This window comes from Orcinus orca, chromosome 9 (genome assembly GCF_937001465.1).
Source record: "Orcinus orca chromosome 9, mOrcOrc1.1, whole genome shotgun sequence".
In the NCBI taxonomy this organism is placed as follows: Eukaryota; Metazoa; Chordata; class Mammalia; order Artiodactyla; family Delphinidae; genus Orcinus; species Orcinus orca.
The window spans coordinates 21,752,737-21,768,686 of NC_064567.1; the positions used below are offsets into that span (position 1 = coordinate 21,752,737).

General features: G+C 38.5%; 1 protein-coding gene across 4 annotated transcripts in view; it reads left to right on the forward strand.

The window, feature by feature from the left end:
• The window catches only part of COPG2 (COPI coat complex subunit gamma 2), a 159,021-nt gene that overhangs the window by 25,159 nt on the left and 117,912 nt on the right, over positions 1-15,950 (forward strand). For 3 of the 4 annotated variants that reach the window (XM_004272190.3, XM_049714608.1, XM_033432444.2), the window contains 4 exons: positions 5,899-5,974; positions 7,670-7,762; positions 8,741-8,827; positions 9,916-10,073. In XM_004272190.3, coding sequence (XP_004272238.2) covers positions 5,899-5,974; positions 7,670-7,762; positions 8,741-8,827; positions 9,916-10,073 — 414 coding nt within the window. The remainder of the gene's footprint in view (positions 1-5,898; positions 5,975-7,669; positions 7,763-8,740; positions 8,828-9,915; positions 10,074-15,950) is intronic. The other variant, XM_049714609.1, reaches the window with a different exon arrangement.

Below are 15,950 nucleotides of genomic sequence, written 5' to 3' on the forward strand. Positions count from 1 at the left end.
TTCTGTGTCCAGCAAAAATAGCTTTCAAAAACAGTTGGCATAAAAGCAATTTCAGACATGAAAAAGCTTAAAGATTTAATCTGTAGCCTTTTTTTTTTCTTCTAAGGTCTATGGACCTAAATATAAAACCTAAAGCTACAAAACCTCTAAAAGAAAACATATGGAAAAATCCTTGTGACCTTGAATTAAGCAAAGATTTTTGAGATACAACGTCAAAAGCTTGATCCATAAAGAAAACAAAAAGACAAACCACAGGGTGGAAGAAAATACTTATAAATTATATATAATAAAGGACTAGTATCTAGGGCATATAAAGAGCTTTCAAAATTCAATAATGAGAAAACAATACAATAAAAAAAGTGTAAAATCTGTGAATAGACACCACTAAAGAAGACATACACATGGCAAATAAAGCAAATGAAAAGATGTTCAACCTTCTTAGTCATTAGGGAAATTCAGTTTAAAACCACAATGAGATACCACTATACATCTTTCAATTGACTAAAAATTAAATAGACTGACTTTAGCAAATATTACTAAGGATGAGGAGGAATTGGATCTCCGGTAGGAATGTAAAGTGGTGAAATCATGTTAGAAAACATTTTTGCAGTTTCTTAAAAAGTTAAACATGAACCTACCATAAGATCCAGTTCGTTCACTTCTAGATAATAACCCAGGTGAAATGAAGCAAAAGTTAAATGGAGGCTTTTGGGGTATAGAGATTTGGAAAGAGCATTATGTCCAATGTTTCCATGAAAAGGGGGCTGAACAAATAGCAAGTTCAGCAATTTATCTGAATCCTTTAGAGTGCTGACACTGATATCTCAGAGTAACCAACTGGCTCAAAACCTAAAGAGAGACCAGAGCTTACAGCTTACCAGAGCTTGGACTGGGTTTGGTTTCTTGTTGCTCTTGTAACACGCAGTGCTCCCCAAGCTTGGCTTCAGATTCCTCTAGTGATACCCTATGTTTAGGTTGAGGGCTGGTGTGACAGAGTTTTTTTTTTTTTTCAATGATTGCCCTCAGCTTTTGGTATTTTCTTCCCCCAGCCCCTCAGAGAGGGTTGTTCTCTTGCAGGTTACTTACTTATCCCTCAGTGCAGTGGGCTGGTAGGGATGGGAGGCTGTTCTTTGTTGTTCTAATTAAGGCTGTCTTAGGCAGGCACCCTGTTCCTGGATCTTAGGGTTGTGGCCTTCACTTCTGCGCCCCCCCCCCCAAAAAAAAAAAGAATAGCCAGGAAATAACTGAAAAAGGGAAAACCGTGAGGAAGGACTAGCACTACCAGTCAGTGAAATACTAAGGCCTGTACAGTTACAACAGTGTGGTACTGACATGTGAATAGACAAAGAGACCAGTGGAGTAAAATTGTGTGATGACTGTGTAAAGTGTCAACTCGGCCGTGCTGATGTACATTTTTCAGAATTCTCTGATACAAATGGAAAGTACAGAATTAGACCCAAGGGCACATGCAAACTTAGCATATGACAAAGGTGGCATCTCTAATCACTGGGGTAAGCATGTACTTTTTTTTTTTTGCGGTATGCGGGCCTCTCACCACTGCGGCCCCTCCTGCCACGGAGCACAGGCTCCGGACACACAGGCCCAGCGGCCACGGCCCACGGGCCCAGCCGCTCCACGGCATGTGGGACCCTCCTGGACCAGGGCACGAACCCACATCCCCCGCATCAGCAGGCGGACTCCCAACCACTGTGCCACCAGGGAAGCCCCAGCATGTACTTTTTAATACATGTTTCTGGGACAACTGAGTAGCCACTTAGAAGAAGATAAAATTAGATCTGTATTTCACATCATATACATGAGTAAACTCTAAAAAGATAAGGAGTATAAATTTTAAAAAATGAAACCATACAAGTACTAGAAGAAAACATGAGTATATTCTTCTTTAACCTTGGTGTAGGGAAAAGTTTCATAATTATGACTAAAATCCAAAGGCAATAGAAAGGATTGATAAATTTGACTACATAATTTTTTTAAATTGCATGACCCAAACACCATAAAATATAGATAGAATAAACCAGGGGTTTGCAGTAGGGCCAAGTTGTGGTATAAACAGTTATTCTTAATTTATTGTCATGGTATCCTACGTGACATTGCCATTCATTTTATGGCAAAAGCGGAGTGATAGTGGGCTCGTGACTGGGAGGGAGATGAGTAGTTTTGTTATATTGTGCTTCACCTAGGAGCAGACAGCCTGATGCTATGATAAGATGGCCTATTGAATGCTCAGCGGAGGTAGTAGGTTGGAGGAAGGACTCTGTGAGGTTGGGGAATTCTCCTCCAAGATGCCATATATCCATTGAATCGATTGCCAGTGTATGGTACTGTCACCAAGAAATAAAATAGGCAGGTCCAGAAATCAAGAGGTGGAAGTAGGACTGGCTCCTCTAACCCTCACTCCCAGTGACTCACTTGTAGAATTTATGCTTCCCATTCTCACCCCGAATGTGGATTAGAGGTCCCGGTTCCCAGGGGACAATGTTTTCAAGGGGTGAAAAGGGGGAAGCATTTAACCCATTGACTCCTGGTTCCCGTGGGTTGTGGATTGTCTCCAGTGCAGAAACATCCCACACTTCTGGATTCTACATGTCTGAGTAACAGGTTGGCAACCTAAGGCATCCCACACTGCAGAGTCAGAGCAACCGTGGGGCAGGAAGTGAGCCAGTTTGCACACTTGAAATGATGACTCCTATTGGGTCACTTTGTGTTCTTCATGCTAGTAGACCAGCAGGTAATGAAAGGAGCTGCTATACTTGTAGAGGTAACTGACCTTGATCCCTATCAGGATCTAGGGTTGTTTCTATATAAAGGTGACAGGACTGTATCTAGAATTCAAGGTATTCACTTGAGTATATTTTTGTGCGTTCACGCATGGGAAAATGTTGACTAGGGACTAGGGAACAACCAATGGTCCAACCAGGGTAAATCCAACAAAGGCTCAGATCCCTTGGGATCAAGGTTTGAGTCACCTACCAGACACATAACCAAGATGAGATGAAGTGCTGGCCAAGAGTGAGGGAAATAAAGAATGGGTGGTTATAGGAAGGAGATGATGAATATCAATTATGGCTTTGAAATGTGTTGTAGCAGTATGGGTTGTACCATGTTCTACTCATCTTCCAGTCTCTTGTAGAAATAGTGGATGGTTACCATCTTGACGACTCAGTGATAGATTAGATTCAGTGGAAGACATATTCAAATGTGAGGGGTGCAAATAATGGGCTGTATTGGGTGCCACTTTTGAGCAACCTCCCGTTTCCTCAGCCTCATCTTTGGTTCCAGCTGTGGCTGTGGTCAACATTGCCATGTAGGGTCCAGCTCACTAGCATCGATAGTGCCTCACTTCAAGCATGTCCTGTGCGTTTTGCTTCCTGCCCTGCAATTTCTTGCACACTCACTGAACTCACATGTGTGAGTTAACATGTGAATGTTAAGAGAATGGGGAGTTAACACTCCGGGGTGAAATCTCTACCAGGGGCTAAGAGCTAGTGGATAAATTCTTTCCTTTTCATCCCTTGAATGTGTGGTTTCTGAGATGTATTTCATTAAGGTCCTCAGAAGATTGGTCATTAAATAACCAGTTGTTTGTGGCAGTGACACACTAGAGAAAACTTCTTTGGGTTGACTTTCCCTCCTCCTTTGTTTACTTCCTTATCTTTTACTTGGCCCTCAGAACACACTCCCAAATAAACTATCTGTATGTAAGCCTTTACTGTCAGGGCAGCCCAAGCTAAACAGAAGTACAGAGCAGGGGTTGGCAAACTATGGCCCATGGCCAAAACTGTTGCCTCATTTTGTAAATTAAGTTTTATTGGAACGTAGCCATGCCTTTTTGTTTATGCATTACTATGGCTACTTCCGTGCCATCAGCAAGCCAAGGAGAGAGGACTCAGGAACCAAACCTGCCAAGCCTCAGTTTTTCAATCTAATTGGAAAAATGCAAATATTTGTGAAAAAGACTGGTTGATAAATTATTTATCCCCAAACAATGGAAATCTGTGCTACCATTAAAAATATATTTTAGATATACTATTTAGACATTTTAATATATATAAGTATCTAAAATTTTAAAACATCTGCCTATAAGGAAAGATTTTCAAGTTATATTACTAAGTAAGATTGAAGGTACCAGAAGAGTGGCGATCCCATTGGCATGTATTTTAAAAAGTCTCTGTGGTTGCATATATTTTAAGAACTTTCTTAAGAAAACTTTAAGCAACTGTTCACAATGACTGTCTCCAGTTGAGTGGCACTACAGGCTAGGGTGGGTGAGGAGAGACTTAGACTTTATATTTTATACCTTTCTGAATACTTTGAAAATGGATTGTTATATGAGTGAAATACTCTAACTAATAATTGAAAAAGGAACAAAATTGAAGGACTGTCAGTTATTCACAACTTTCTCCTCTTGGTGCCCTAATGGAGTGAGTTGGAGTTGGAGGCTGTTTTGGATTATGTGAGGGAAGTTGAGTGAGGGAGGAGGTGGATAGTCAGTTTGAGGGTAGTATAAATGCACAGAGGACAAGAGAAGGAAGGGTAAAAGAGTGAATAATCTAAAGGTTAATAAAAACCTTTTAAAATTATGGCCATGAAATTTTGTAGCTCAGTCCACACTCCTCTGCCTGTTTTTGCAGCTCCACAGAAAGGTCTGAAACCATTGACAATTATTTTAGAAAGCCATTCCTGTGAGAGCGAGACCTCATGAAGTAATCGTTTTAGTCAGTTTCTTTTAAAGAGTTATTTTTAAGTCTGATGAGTTTTTGGGATTTTGGGGGATTTCAGCCTGAGGCTCTCTATATAATTGTCTGCTTTTTATGCCAGTAATCAGTATCTAAAATTATTTTTATATTTAGTTTATGTGATTAATATCTCTTTTCCCACTGGAATGTAAGCTCCATGAAGGCAAAGACTTTGTTTTGCTCACTGCCGTATTCTTTTTTTTTTACATCTTTATTGGACTATAATTGCTTTACAATGTTGTGTTAGTTTCTGCTGTGTAACAAAGTGAATCAGCTATATGTATACATATATCCCCATATCTGCCTCCCTCCCACCCTCCCTATCCCACCCCTCTAGGTGGTCACAAAGCACCTAGCTGATTTCCCTGTGCTATGTGGCTCCTTCCCACTAGCTCTCTACTTTACGTTTGGTAGTGTATATATGTCCGTGCTACTCTCTCACTTCGTCGCAGGTTACCCTTCCCCCACCCCATGTCCTCAAGTCCATTCTCTATGTCTGCATCTTATTCCTGTCCTGCCACTAAGTTCATCAGTACCAATTTTTTAATTTTTTTTTTAGATTCCATATATATGTGATACCATACCGTATTTGTTTTTCTGACTTGCTTCATTCTGTATGACAGACTCTAGGTCCATCCACCTCACTACAAGTAACTCAATTTTGTTTCTTTTCATGGCTGAGTAATATTCTATTGTATATATGTGCCACACCTTCTTTGTCCATTCATCTGTCTGTGGACCCTTAGGTTGCTTCCATGTCCTGGCTATTGTAAATAGTGCTGCAGTGAACATTGTGGTACATGTCTCTTTTTGAATTGTTGTTTTCTCAGGGCATATGCCCAGTAGTGGGATTCCTGGGTCATATGGTAGTTCTATTTTTAGTTTTTTAAGGAACCTTCATACTGTTCTCCATGGTGGCTGTATCAGTTTACATTCCCACCAACTCGCTGCTGTATTTTTAAGATTTAAAATAGTCTTCTATCCAGTAGTTTTTATATTTATCCAAGGAAGACACTCAATAAATACTTGTTTAATCAGTAGTTGTATTAAGATAATTATGGGGACAAGTGGAATTAGTGAGGGGCGGACTCCACAAAAGAGAAAACTTTAATCTTATGGTAACCAATTTGATTTTTCTCAGTCTGACTAAGGACATGACTGGAAAGGAAGATGTGTACCGAGGCCCAGCCATCAGGGCTCTCTGCAGAATCACTGATGTAAGTTCTTTGTTTTACTGAGGTGTCAAAGGGGACCTATGTTTATCTGCAGGTGACCATGTAGATTTAGTAGGAGTCCCTGTCTGACTTTGTGAATCATCAGCAGAAGAGAAACATGACCACCAGAAAGGCTTTTGTGGCTCTAGGTTTTTTTTTCTTTTAGATTGTTTTTTCCTTTTGTTTATTTAGATTATTCTATTTCTCTCTATATTTACCCTCATGGACTTTTGTCATAGTCAGGGCACATTGCTTGCAGGAGACAAAAACCCATTCGAATTTAGCTTTAAAAAAAAAAAATCTTTCTTACAAAATACAAATCTCTCAGAATTTGAGGTAAAGCTTACAACCAGAACAAGAAATAGGGCAGCTCTAAGGAACTCAGCAGCAAGATTTTCAGATATTTACTCTTATCATCCATCATTTACCAGGCTCAAGCCCTCTCATTTAAGTATTTAAGAGAAAAGATCTGATTAGCCATCAGCCAACCAGTGGCTTGTTATCTACCTGGGTCCAAATCAGGTGTTTAACCTTGACTTAGTCTGTTGTATTGGGAGGGATGAGGTTATAGAGTATGTTAGGCTGTCCCTTTCTTGGAACTCTGAGAAGGAAAGGTTAAAATGAAGGACAGGCTGGGCATTGCCAAGCAAACTGAATAATATTTCAGCTATATTCATGATCGGGTGTATTTTATGTATATGCTTGCAATCTTCTCAAATTTCAAAGGTTGAGCAGGGTTAAGTGGTAAATCTGGATCCTAGGAGGAGTAATAGAAATGGTTTAGTATTTTTCAATGCTCAGTTACTTTATTGTGGTTGCTTTTGCTTTTAGCATTAAATTGATACCATAAGACTTGACCATTCCAGGGCTAGCTAAGACTCTTCATCTAAGTATCGATCTTGGTGTATTTATGCATCCTTACTTACTTGCCACCACCTTCCCAGTGCTAAGCTTTCTTCCAGATAAATTAAAAAGAACTTTATTTTCAGAGGATTTCCTATTGAGGACTCAGTATAGTAGCATATTGCACATTTAATTTCTTATGAATCTAAAATAATCAGAGATTACAGTTGATTTATAGGACTCTCTGGGATCCATATAAAATACGTGCCCTACACGTAGAGGTATCTTCAGGACTTTAAAAGCATCCCCATTTAGGAATTTCTTTTATAATATCCCTGATAGGTTCAGCCTCTACTTGTGTATTTCTTCCGAACTGGGATTCTTCACTTTGAGATAGTTTATTTCATTGTGGAACAGTTATTCCTCTTCCTTACAAATGTTCCTTCTTTTTTTCTTTTTCTTTTTTTTTTTTTTTGCGGTACACGGGCCTCTCACTGTTGTGGCCTCTCCCGTTGTGGAGCACAGGCTCAGTGGCCATGGGTCATGGGCCCAGCCACTCCATGGCATGTGGGATCTTCCCAGACCGGGGCACGAACCCGTGTCCCCTGCATCGGCAGATGGACTCTCAACCACTGTGCCACCAGGGAAGCCCCCAAATGTTCCTTCTTGAAGCTGCCACTTGGTTGTCTGGGTTTTGCCCTCTGGGATCTGATTATTATATGATAAGCCTTTTAATGCATTCTAAATATTTGCACAGAGACAAATATGTGACTTGTTTTTGTAAATTATTTTGAAGTGGTAGTTTTGGATGAAAATGTTCTGCTTCAACCGCTTTTTCTTTATGAATGTTCTCAGGGAACAATGTTGCAGGCCATTGAAAGATACATGAAACAGGCCATTGTGGATAAAGTCTCCAGTGTATCCAGTTCAGCATTGGTATCTTCCTTAGTAAGTGAACAAGTAACTGGTTCTCATGCATGGTACAGTTTCTAGTTGCAAAAACAAAGTATCAGTATGATTCTCTCGCAAATGAAATATTTAAAAATATGTATAGATTTCTGTTACTTTATACAATAATGCTTTACCTGAAAGAGGAACATTGAGCAATTAAAATGGGCAGTTATAAAAACATGAAATTTTCATATGTTTGAAAGGTTTTGGTAATCAGAAAGCTATGTTGTATATATAATACAGATAGTGGGTTAGGGTGGGATGGGGATCAGGGAAGAAACTGAGCTAATCTCTTTCTTTAAATCTTCCTTTATGACCTGCCCTTCTACCTCTTGTCTCTTTGTCCTCTGCTTTTGTTGGTGCCCTGTGTCTGCAGTGTCCTTCAGTCCAAAGTCTACTGTCCCATTACTAAATTTCCTCCCAGGAAGTGCTGGTTGTTTTAGTAATATCTTTTCTTTCTCTTTTTTATCAAAACAAAATTTATTCATGACAGCCTATCACATTGTATTTGATTAAAATTGGTTACTAATGTGTGAATGGATTAGATCATCTGAATCACGAGAGTTGCTGGTTCTGGAATATAATTGGTCAAGTTTTACAGCAGGTACTCTACTTTTTTATGGTACTCTGTTTTTTCTTCCAGGTGAGTTTCCTGGAAGTAAAACCTATAATGTTAACATTATTTAAGTACCATCCTATTAATTATCCATTCCCTCCCCGTCCTTCCCCTCTCATTACTTCCCTTTATACACCTTTCCCAGCCCACAAACATATGCTCGCCTTTGCAAAGGGGTCTTGGAGAAAGTGTTTCAGGTTTATTAGTTGTCTCAGAGACTTGAAATAGACTTATAAAAGCTATAACATTGTTTCTCTTTTTCTGGAAATGTCTGTTAGTAATTTTCCAAGAAAACGAACTCATGTTTCTAAACTTTTAGTGACTATGCATGATCTGTTCTCAATTTTTTCTGTATTTAGCACATGATGAAGATAAGCTATGATGTGGTTAAGCGCTGGGTCAATGAAGCCCAAGAAGCTGCTTCAAGTGATAATATTATGGTCCAGGTACTGTCATTGAATCACCTTAGCTTATGTCTCCAGATCATCTTTCTTTAGCCCTACATTTTAGGGGCAGTTTATTGATTCCCCAGATGAGTATTAGCTAAAGGCTAATATTAAGCAGCATAATATTAAGTATATATTAGTGCATATTCCCAAGTGAGTATCCCACTAATTATGATTACCACTGTAGGCCCTGCTATAGTGTTTAGTAGAAACTGTAGGAATGTTTGAGAAGATTCTTATATTCAGTGGTAGTTTGAGATGCTCATTCCAGAGGTCATAATTCATTTCAGTCCTTTGTTTGAAAAATAATTTGTGAAGATGGATGTTCAATTCCAAGCTTTTCAGGCCTTGATTATACTAGACATTAGAAAAACAGTAAAGAGTAATTATCACTTTGTGAAGCTTTAAAACTGTTTTGTTGGAAAGATCTCCTTTTGATATTCATTATGCTATTCTTAATTAAAAGGAACAAGATTAAATTCTTAACTGGCAATTTTATGTAAAGTACTCCATTTATATTTGAGAGGGTACTTATTTATCCTCTTTTAATGTTTACTTCTCATGTTAGCATATTCACTTATGAGGAAGTAGAGTAGTAATTTTTCCCTTGGGAAACATTCTCACCTTCCTAACTCTGATCATTGTGTTTTTACACAAAGTGCCATGATAATTACATGCCATAAGCCTACTTCAGGAGATTAATCCTTTAACCACTAACATAACCACAGATGATTTAAATCCACTAAGCAAGACCTGTAACACTGGTTAAAGCCTTGGACCTGAGAACCTTTGTACTAACGATGGATGGGGCAACGCTGAACCTGCTAGAGCCATCTTCAGATTGTATGTCACCCCCTTAATACTTACCTAATCTGTATTAACAACTTCTGAGGGTAAATTAGAAACTCTTATCCTTTCAATCATGCCTGTGTTTGATTCAGTATGAAAAAGATATTCTATTTGTATACATTAAACTTGGGTATCTTTTTATTAAAAATGTATTTCCGTATGATTCTGTATTTATGTAAGTTTTATCCTCTTCCTACTCAGCCTTCTCTCTATATCATATTCTTTTTCTTGTTCTTTAGTACCATGCGTTGGGAGTTTTGTATCACCTTAAAAAGAGTGATCGCCTTGCTGTTTCTAAGATGTTGAATAAATTTACTAAATCTGGTCTCAAATCACAGTTTGCCTACTGCATGTTGATCCGAATTGCCAGTCACTTACTAAAAGAAAATGAAGAGGGGTAAGTGTTTTCAGCTAATCCTAAGTAATTTTCCATTTGCTGGTTAACATACCTCAGAGTTTATTTCCTTTATGAATATTTTTTGGGCAATGTCGACTTTACAGATGGATTTGGTGTTTTCCAAATTAAGAAAAAAAATATGGGATTCCAAGAATCACAACTTTTTCTTGTGGCCTCTCCTGTTGCGGAGCACAGGCTCCGGATGCACAGGCTCAGCGGCCATGGCTCACGGGCCCAGCCGCTCCGCAGCATGTGGGATCTTCCTGGACTGGGGCACGAACCCGTGTCCCCTGCATCGGCAGGTGGACTCTCAACCACTGCGCCACCAGGGAAGCCCAAGAATCACAAATTTTATTTTTACTTTAATGTATGCTGCAGCATATATACTTAACAGATTATGATTGCTAATAATACAATAAATAACAAACTGATATTGAACAAAAAATATTTATCATAGGTTATATAGTGACTAAATGTGAAAGCTGGAAGTGACATTAAGAATCATCTTGTTTATCCTTTTTATTTTTATAAAAGAGAATGTTGAAGTACTGCATTTAATAATTTATTTAAAGCACGTGAGGGAAGCTAGTAGAAATACACATTCATAAGGTTCTTATACTGTTCATGAAGTAGTGTTATAGTATCTGATGGTAGACTGTGATAATATAAGGATGACTACTGTAACCTCTTGAGTAATCACTAAAAAAACTAGGAGATATAAATGTCAACAGAGAAGAAAAAATGGAATATTAAAATAATATTCAGGGCTTCCCTGGTGGCGCAGTGGTTAAGAATCCACCTGCCAATGCAGGGGACATGGGTTCGAGCCCTGGTCTGGGAAGATCCCACATGCTGCGGAGCAACTAAGCCCATGCACCACAACTACTGAGCCTGCGCTCTAGATAGAGCCCGTGAGCCACAACTACTGAGCCCATATGCTGCAGCTACCGAAGCCCATGTGCTTAGAGCCTGTGCTCTGCAACAAGAGAAGCCACTGCAATGAGAAGCCCACGCACCGCAATGAAGAGTAGCCCCTGCTCGCTGCAACTAGAGAAAGCTCGCGTGCGGCAACAAAGACCCAACACAGCCAAAAAAAAAAAAAAATTTCAGCTGAGCTTCCTGCTTTCAGTAATGGTAGAGTAGCTTGGTTATATTAGCCCTCCTGCAAATAATGATTATATCATTAGTCCAAAACTGTGTGTCCATGAAACAAAAGAACCCACACTATTTGAAAGTACTGGTGAGTGGTGAAAAGCAGGCAAAAACTGGAGGGAAATTACTGTGTGGAAGACAGAAACTATACTGGGTGAGATTTGTGTATATCTGGCTGGTCTCTGAGGGCACTCCACAATTTTGGGGTGTGGGATCATAGAAAGCCATAGTATTTATGGGCAGTGGGGAGAGAACACAGTTTGAAATTAGAAGAATGATGAAAATTTAGGGTGGAAATCCTGGGAAAGAGGGAGCCACAGATACAGTGAGCCTCAGAATCAATTTCAAACTCTGCAAAAATCTTTGGCTGACTACTCAAGTGTGCTTATACAGGGGAAGACTCCAGTAAACCTGTCAAAAAGCAGTAGCTGTCAGCTGAAAGAACTGAATGGAGAGTTCACTTGCAACTCACCATGGAGAAGATAACGTTTGGAATTTGATCCCAGCTCAGTTAACTGCCTGCTACAGGAACATCTTAGATGCTAGAGTCTTTGCATTATATCGTTCACAACGTCTGTATACAGTAATAACTAAAAAAATAAAAATAAAATTGCTAGAAGTGCAAAGAATTTGGGAAATGTAACCAGTAGTCACATTTTACTATAAGCAGCAAGAAGAAACCAGGTCATACCTTCACCACTTTCCTTGGAAATTCCCTCAAGTAAATATCCAAAAATTACAAATTCTGCTTTCCACATAACTGTAGGACACAGTTTCACTGAGCTCTGTGCCAGTACATAACAAGGATCCACCTTACTCCATTTTACAATAACAAGTTTCTGACTTCCTTCTGATCCTCCAAGACCAGCTTTCTACAAGCAGTCTGTGAGCCCTCACTGCCTCTCCTTCAAGACCAAATTTATAATAACAGTCCGTCAAGGCATTTTAGATTTTCTTCATTATGCTCACTAGAATTCTTCCAGCCTCTGCCTATTGTCTGGTTCCAAAAGCAGTTCCACAATTTTAGGTATTATAGTAGCATCTCACTTCCAGGTACCAAAATCTGTATTAGTGTTTTATTGCTGCCATAACAAATTACCACAAATGTAATCACAACATCCATGATCTCACAGTTCTTTAGGTTAGACATTGGTCTCATGGGGTAAAGTTAAGATGTTGGCAGTGTGCTTTTGCTTACTGGAGGCTTTGGGAAAAAATCCACTTGCAATCTCGTTAAGGTTGTTGGCCAGATTCATTTCTTTGTGGTTATAGATTGTAAGTCCCTATTTCCTTGCTGGCTGTCAGCCAGGGGTTGGTCTGTGCCATTTAAGGTAACATATTCACAGGTTCCACGGAGGAAATCATGGACATCTTTGGGAAGCCATTTTGCCTGCTACAAGTACAATAACTGAAATGGATTATTTGCTGGATGAGCCTAACACCAAACTAGAGATGGCTGAGGAGAGTGAAAGTGTTAGTGCATTTGAAGATAGTGCTATAGAAACTAACTAATTTGAAGAACAGAGAGAACAGATTAAGGAAAAATAAACAGAGCTTCAGAGAACTGTGGCATAATATCAGGTGGCCTACCACTTGATATATGATTGGAATCCAGAGGGAGATGTGAGAGAATGGAGCAAAAAAGGTATATGAAGAAATAATGAACAAGTATTTCCCAGTATGCATTTATTCTAGAACTGTAAGGTTGACCTAACAGTCAAAAATCAACATAATATTTCTCATCTAAAGAATAAAGGAGGGCTTCCCTGGTGGCGCAGTGGTTGAGAGTCCGCCTGCCGATGCAGGGGACACGGGTTCGTGCCCCGGTCCGGGAAGATCCCGCATGCCGTGGAGCGGCTGGGCCCGTGAGCTATGGCTGCTGAGCCTGCACGTCCGGAGCCTGTGCTCTGCAACGGGAGAGGCCACAACAGTGAGAGGCCCGTGTACCGCAAAAAAAAAAAAAAAAAAAAAAGAATAAAGGAGATAAATCTTAACATCTTGATGCTAAAAAGCAATTGATAAAATTCAGTGGCAATTTGTAATTAAAAATATCTTTTCAAAGCAAATAATAGAAGGGAACATAATTATTCTGATAAGAGTACCAAAAAATCTACAATAAACTTTATACTTATTGGTGAACAGTTAAAGGCTTTCCCTTTAAGATTGTGAATGAGACAAAGATGCTTGCTAATCCTGTTTTTTAAGTAACATTTTACTGGAAGGCCCTACTTGGTGCAATAAGTTAAGAAAAACATAAAAAGTCTAAAGATTTGAAGGATGACATGAAAGTGTCTTTGCAGACAACATGACTGTGTATATAGAAAGTGCAAAATAATCTGTATATTACCTATTAGAATTGATACATGAATTTACCAAAGTTATTGGATAGGCTAATATCCAGAATCAATTTTATTTCTACATACCAGCAACTGATCAATAAGATACAATTTTGAAAAGATGGTACCATTTTAATTAAAATCAAATCATTAGGAATAAATCTACCGAAAATAAATCTACCGAAAATCTATACATCTCTACACAGAAAATTATCAAATGTTATTTAAAGTAAGACTTGAATAAATGGAGGGATATATCATGTTTTTAGATTAGAATATTCAATACTGTAAAGATAGCACATCATCTTTTTTTTTTTTTTCATCATCTTATTTTGATTCATGAATTCATTGAACCCTCAATCAGAATTTCAATTGGCTTCTTTTAAATACCAAACAGAAATGCATACGTTTGTGTGTCAAAAGACATACCAAGGATACCTTTAGTACTGTTTTTCATAATAGCCCTGAAATGGAAGCAGGCCAAAGGTCCATCACTGGTAGAATCAAAAAATAAATTTTGGTATATTCATATAGTAAACAGTATGCAACAGTGGAAATGAACATATTACCATTGTCAAATGTAACCACATGGATAAATCTCAAAGAAGTCACATACAAACAAATACATTCTGTATAGTTTTGTATAAATTAATTTCAGACTTAACTGGCACAACTAATCTGTAGTATTTTTTTGTTTGTTTTTGTTTTTGCGGTACGCGGGCCTCTCACTATTGTGGCCTCTCCCATTGCGGAGCACAGGCTCCGGACGTGCAGGCTCAGCGGGCATGGCTCTCGGGCCCAGCCACTCCGCGGCATGTGGGATCTTCCCAGACCGGGGCACGAACCCGTGTCCCCTGCATCGACAGGCGGACTCTCAGCCACTGCGCCACCAGGGAAGCCTACCGTGATGAATATTGATGTTAGATGGAAGTAAAAGCATGTTAAGTTTTTGTGGTTTGTTTTTGTTTGGGAGGAAGATATTGCTAGTGATATTAAACTTTGTCAGAAATATATATGGGTTAGTAACTAAGAATATAAATGGAATATAAAGCTTTAATAATGTTGAAATAAAAATGGAACAAAGAAAAGTTGATTGAAGGTTGGTAAGGAAAAATAATAAAGGCAAAGTATATAAATAGAAAAAAGAAAATAAATTGGATAGAATTAAGTGTAAATGTGTTAGTTATCTCTTGCTGTGTGACAGATTAGCCCAAAACATAGCCGCTTATAGCAGACATTTATTATCTCACAGTTTCTGTGGTTAGGAATTTGGAAGTAGCTTAGCCATCTGGTTTTGGTTCAGGGTTCTTCATGAAGTTGCAATCAAGTTGTCAGAGCTGTAGTCATCTGAATCTGGAAGATTCCAATTTCATTCATGCAGTAGTTGATAGGCCTCAGTTTCTTCCTGGCTATTGACCAGGTGCTTCGTTTCTCACTTTGAGAGCCTTTCTCTAGGCTGCCTGGATGTCCTCACAGCCTGGCAGCTGGCTTCTCCAGAGTGAACTGAGGGAGAGAGCCTAAGGTGGAAGCTGCAGTGTTTTATAACCTAATCTTGAAAGTGACATGCCATCACCTCTGATGCTTTCTCTTGGTCACACAGACCAACCCTCATATAATGTGGGAGGGGGCTACACAAGGATGTAGATATTCAAAAGTGGAGATTTGGGAGGACCATCTTGGAGGCTGGCTAGCAAACAAGATATTTCAATTATAATAATAAATGTAAATGGGTTTACTTACATTATTAAAGGATTACTTATTAAAAGAGTCTCAGATTGGGTAAACAAAATAACAGACCTACTATATAGCCTTTTACATAAGACACTTCCAAACAGAATGACGAGGAAACATTTCAAGTAAATATGTCAAGAATATATGCTAGATATATACTAACACAAAAAAAATAGTTTAGCATTATTAGTCTAAGCCCCAATAGGAATCAAGGTTTAAAGCATTAAAAATGACAGTGGGATTTTGTATTTTGACAAAAGTAATGGTCTTAAAAATGGTATAACAGGAGCGATCTTACATATACTTAATAGTGTTGTTTCAAAATATGTAAAGCAAAATGTTAAATACAAGAAATTAAGGTCTTGGGAGACTTTATTTATTTATTTTTGGATTTTGAATTTTATTTTTTTATACAGCAGGTTCTTATTAGTTATCCGTTTTATACATATTAGTGTATATATGTCAATCCCAATCTCAAGGTCTTGGGAGACTTTAAACACTTCTCTTAGATGGCCAATCAAGCATAAAAACTTCAGACTGTAGTTGACCTGTATATCACTGATAACAAAATTGACCTTGGATTTATAACCCTGTGTCCAAGAGAGAATACATAATATTAATTCTTTAAAATTTTTAAATTGAGAAACATAATGTACAT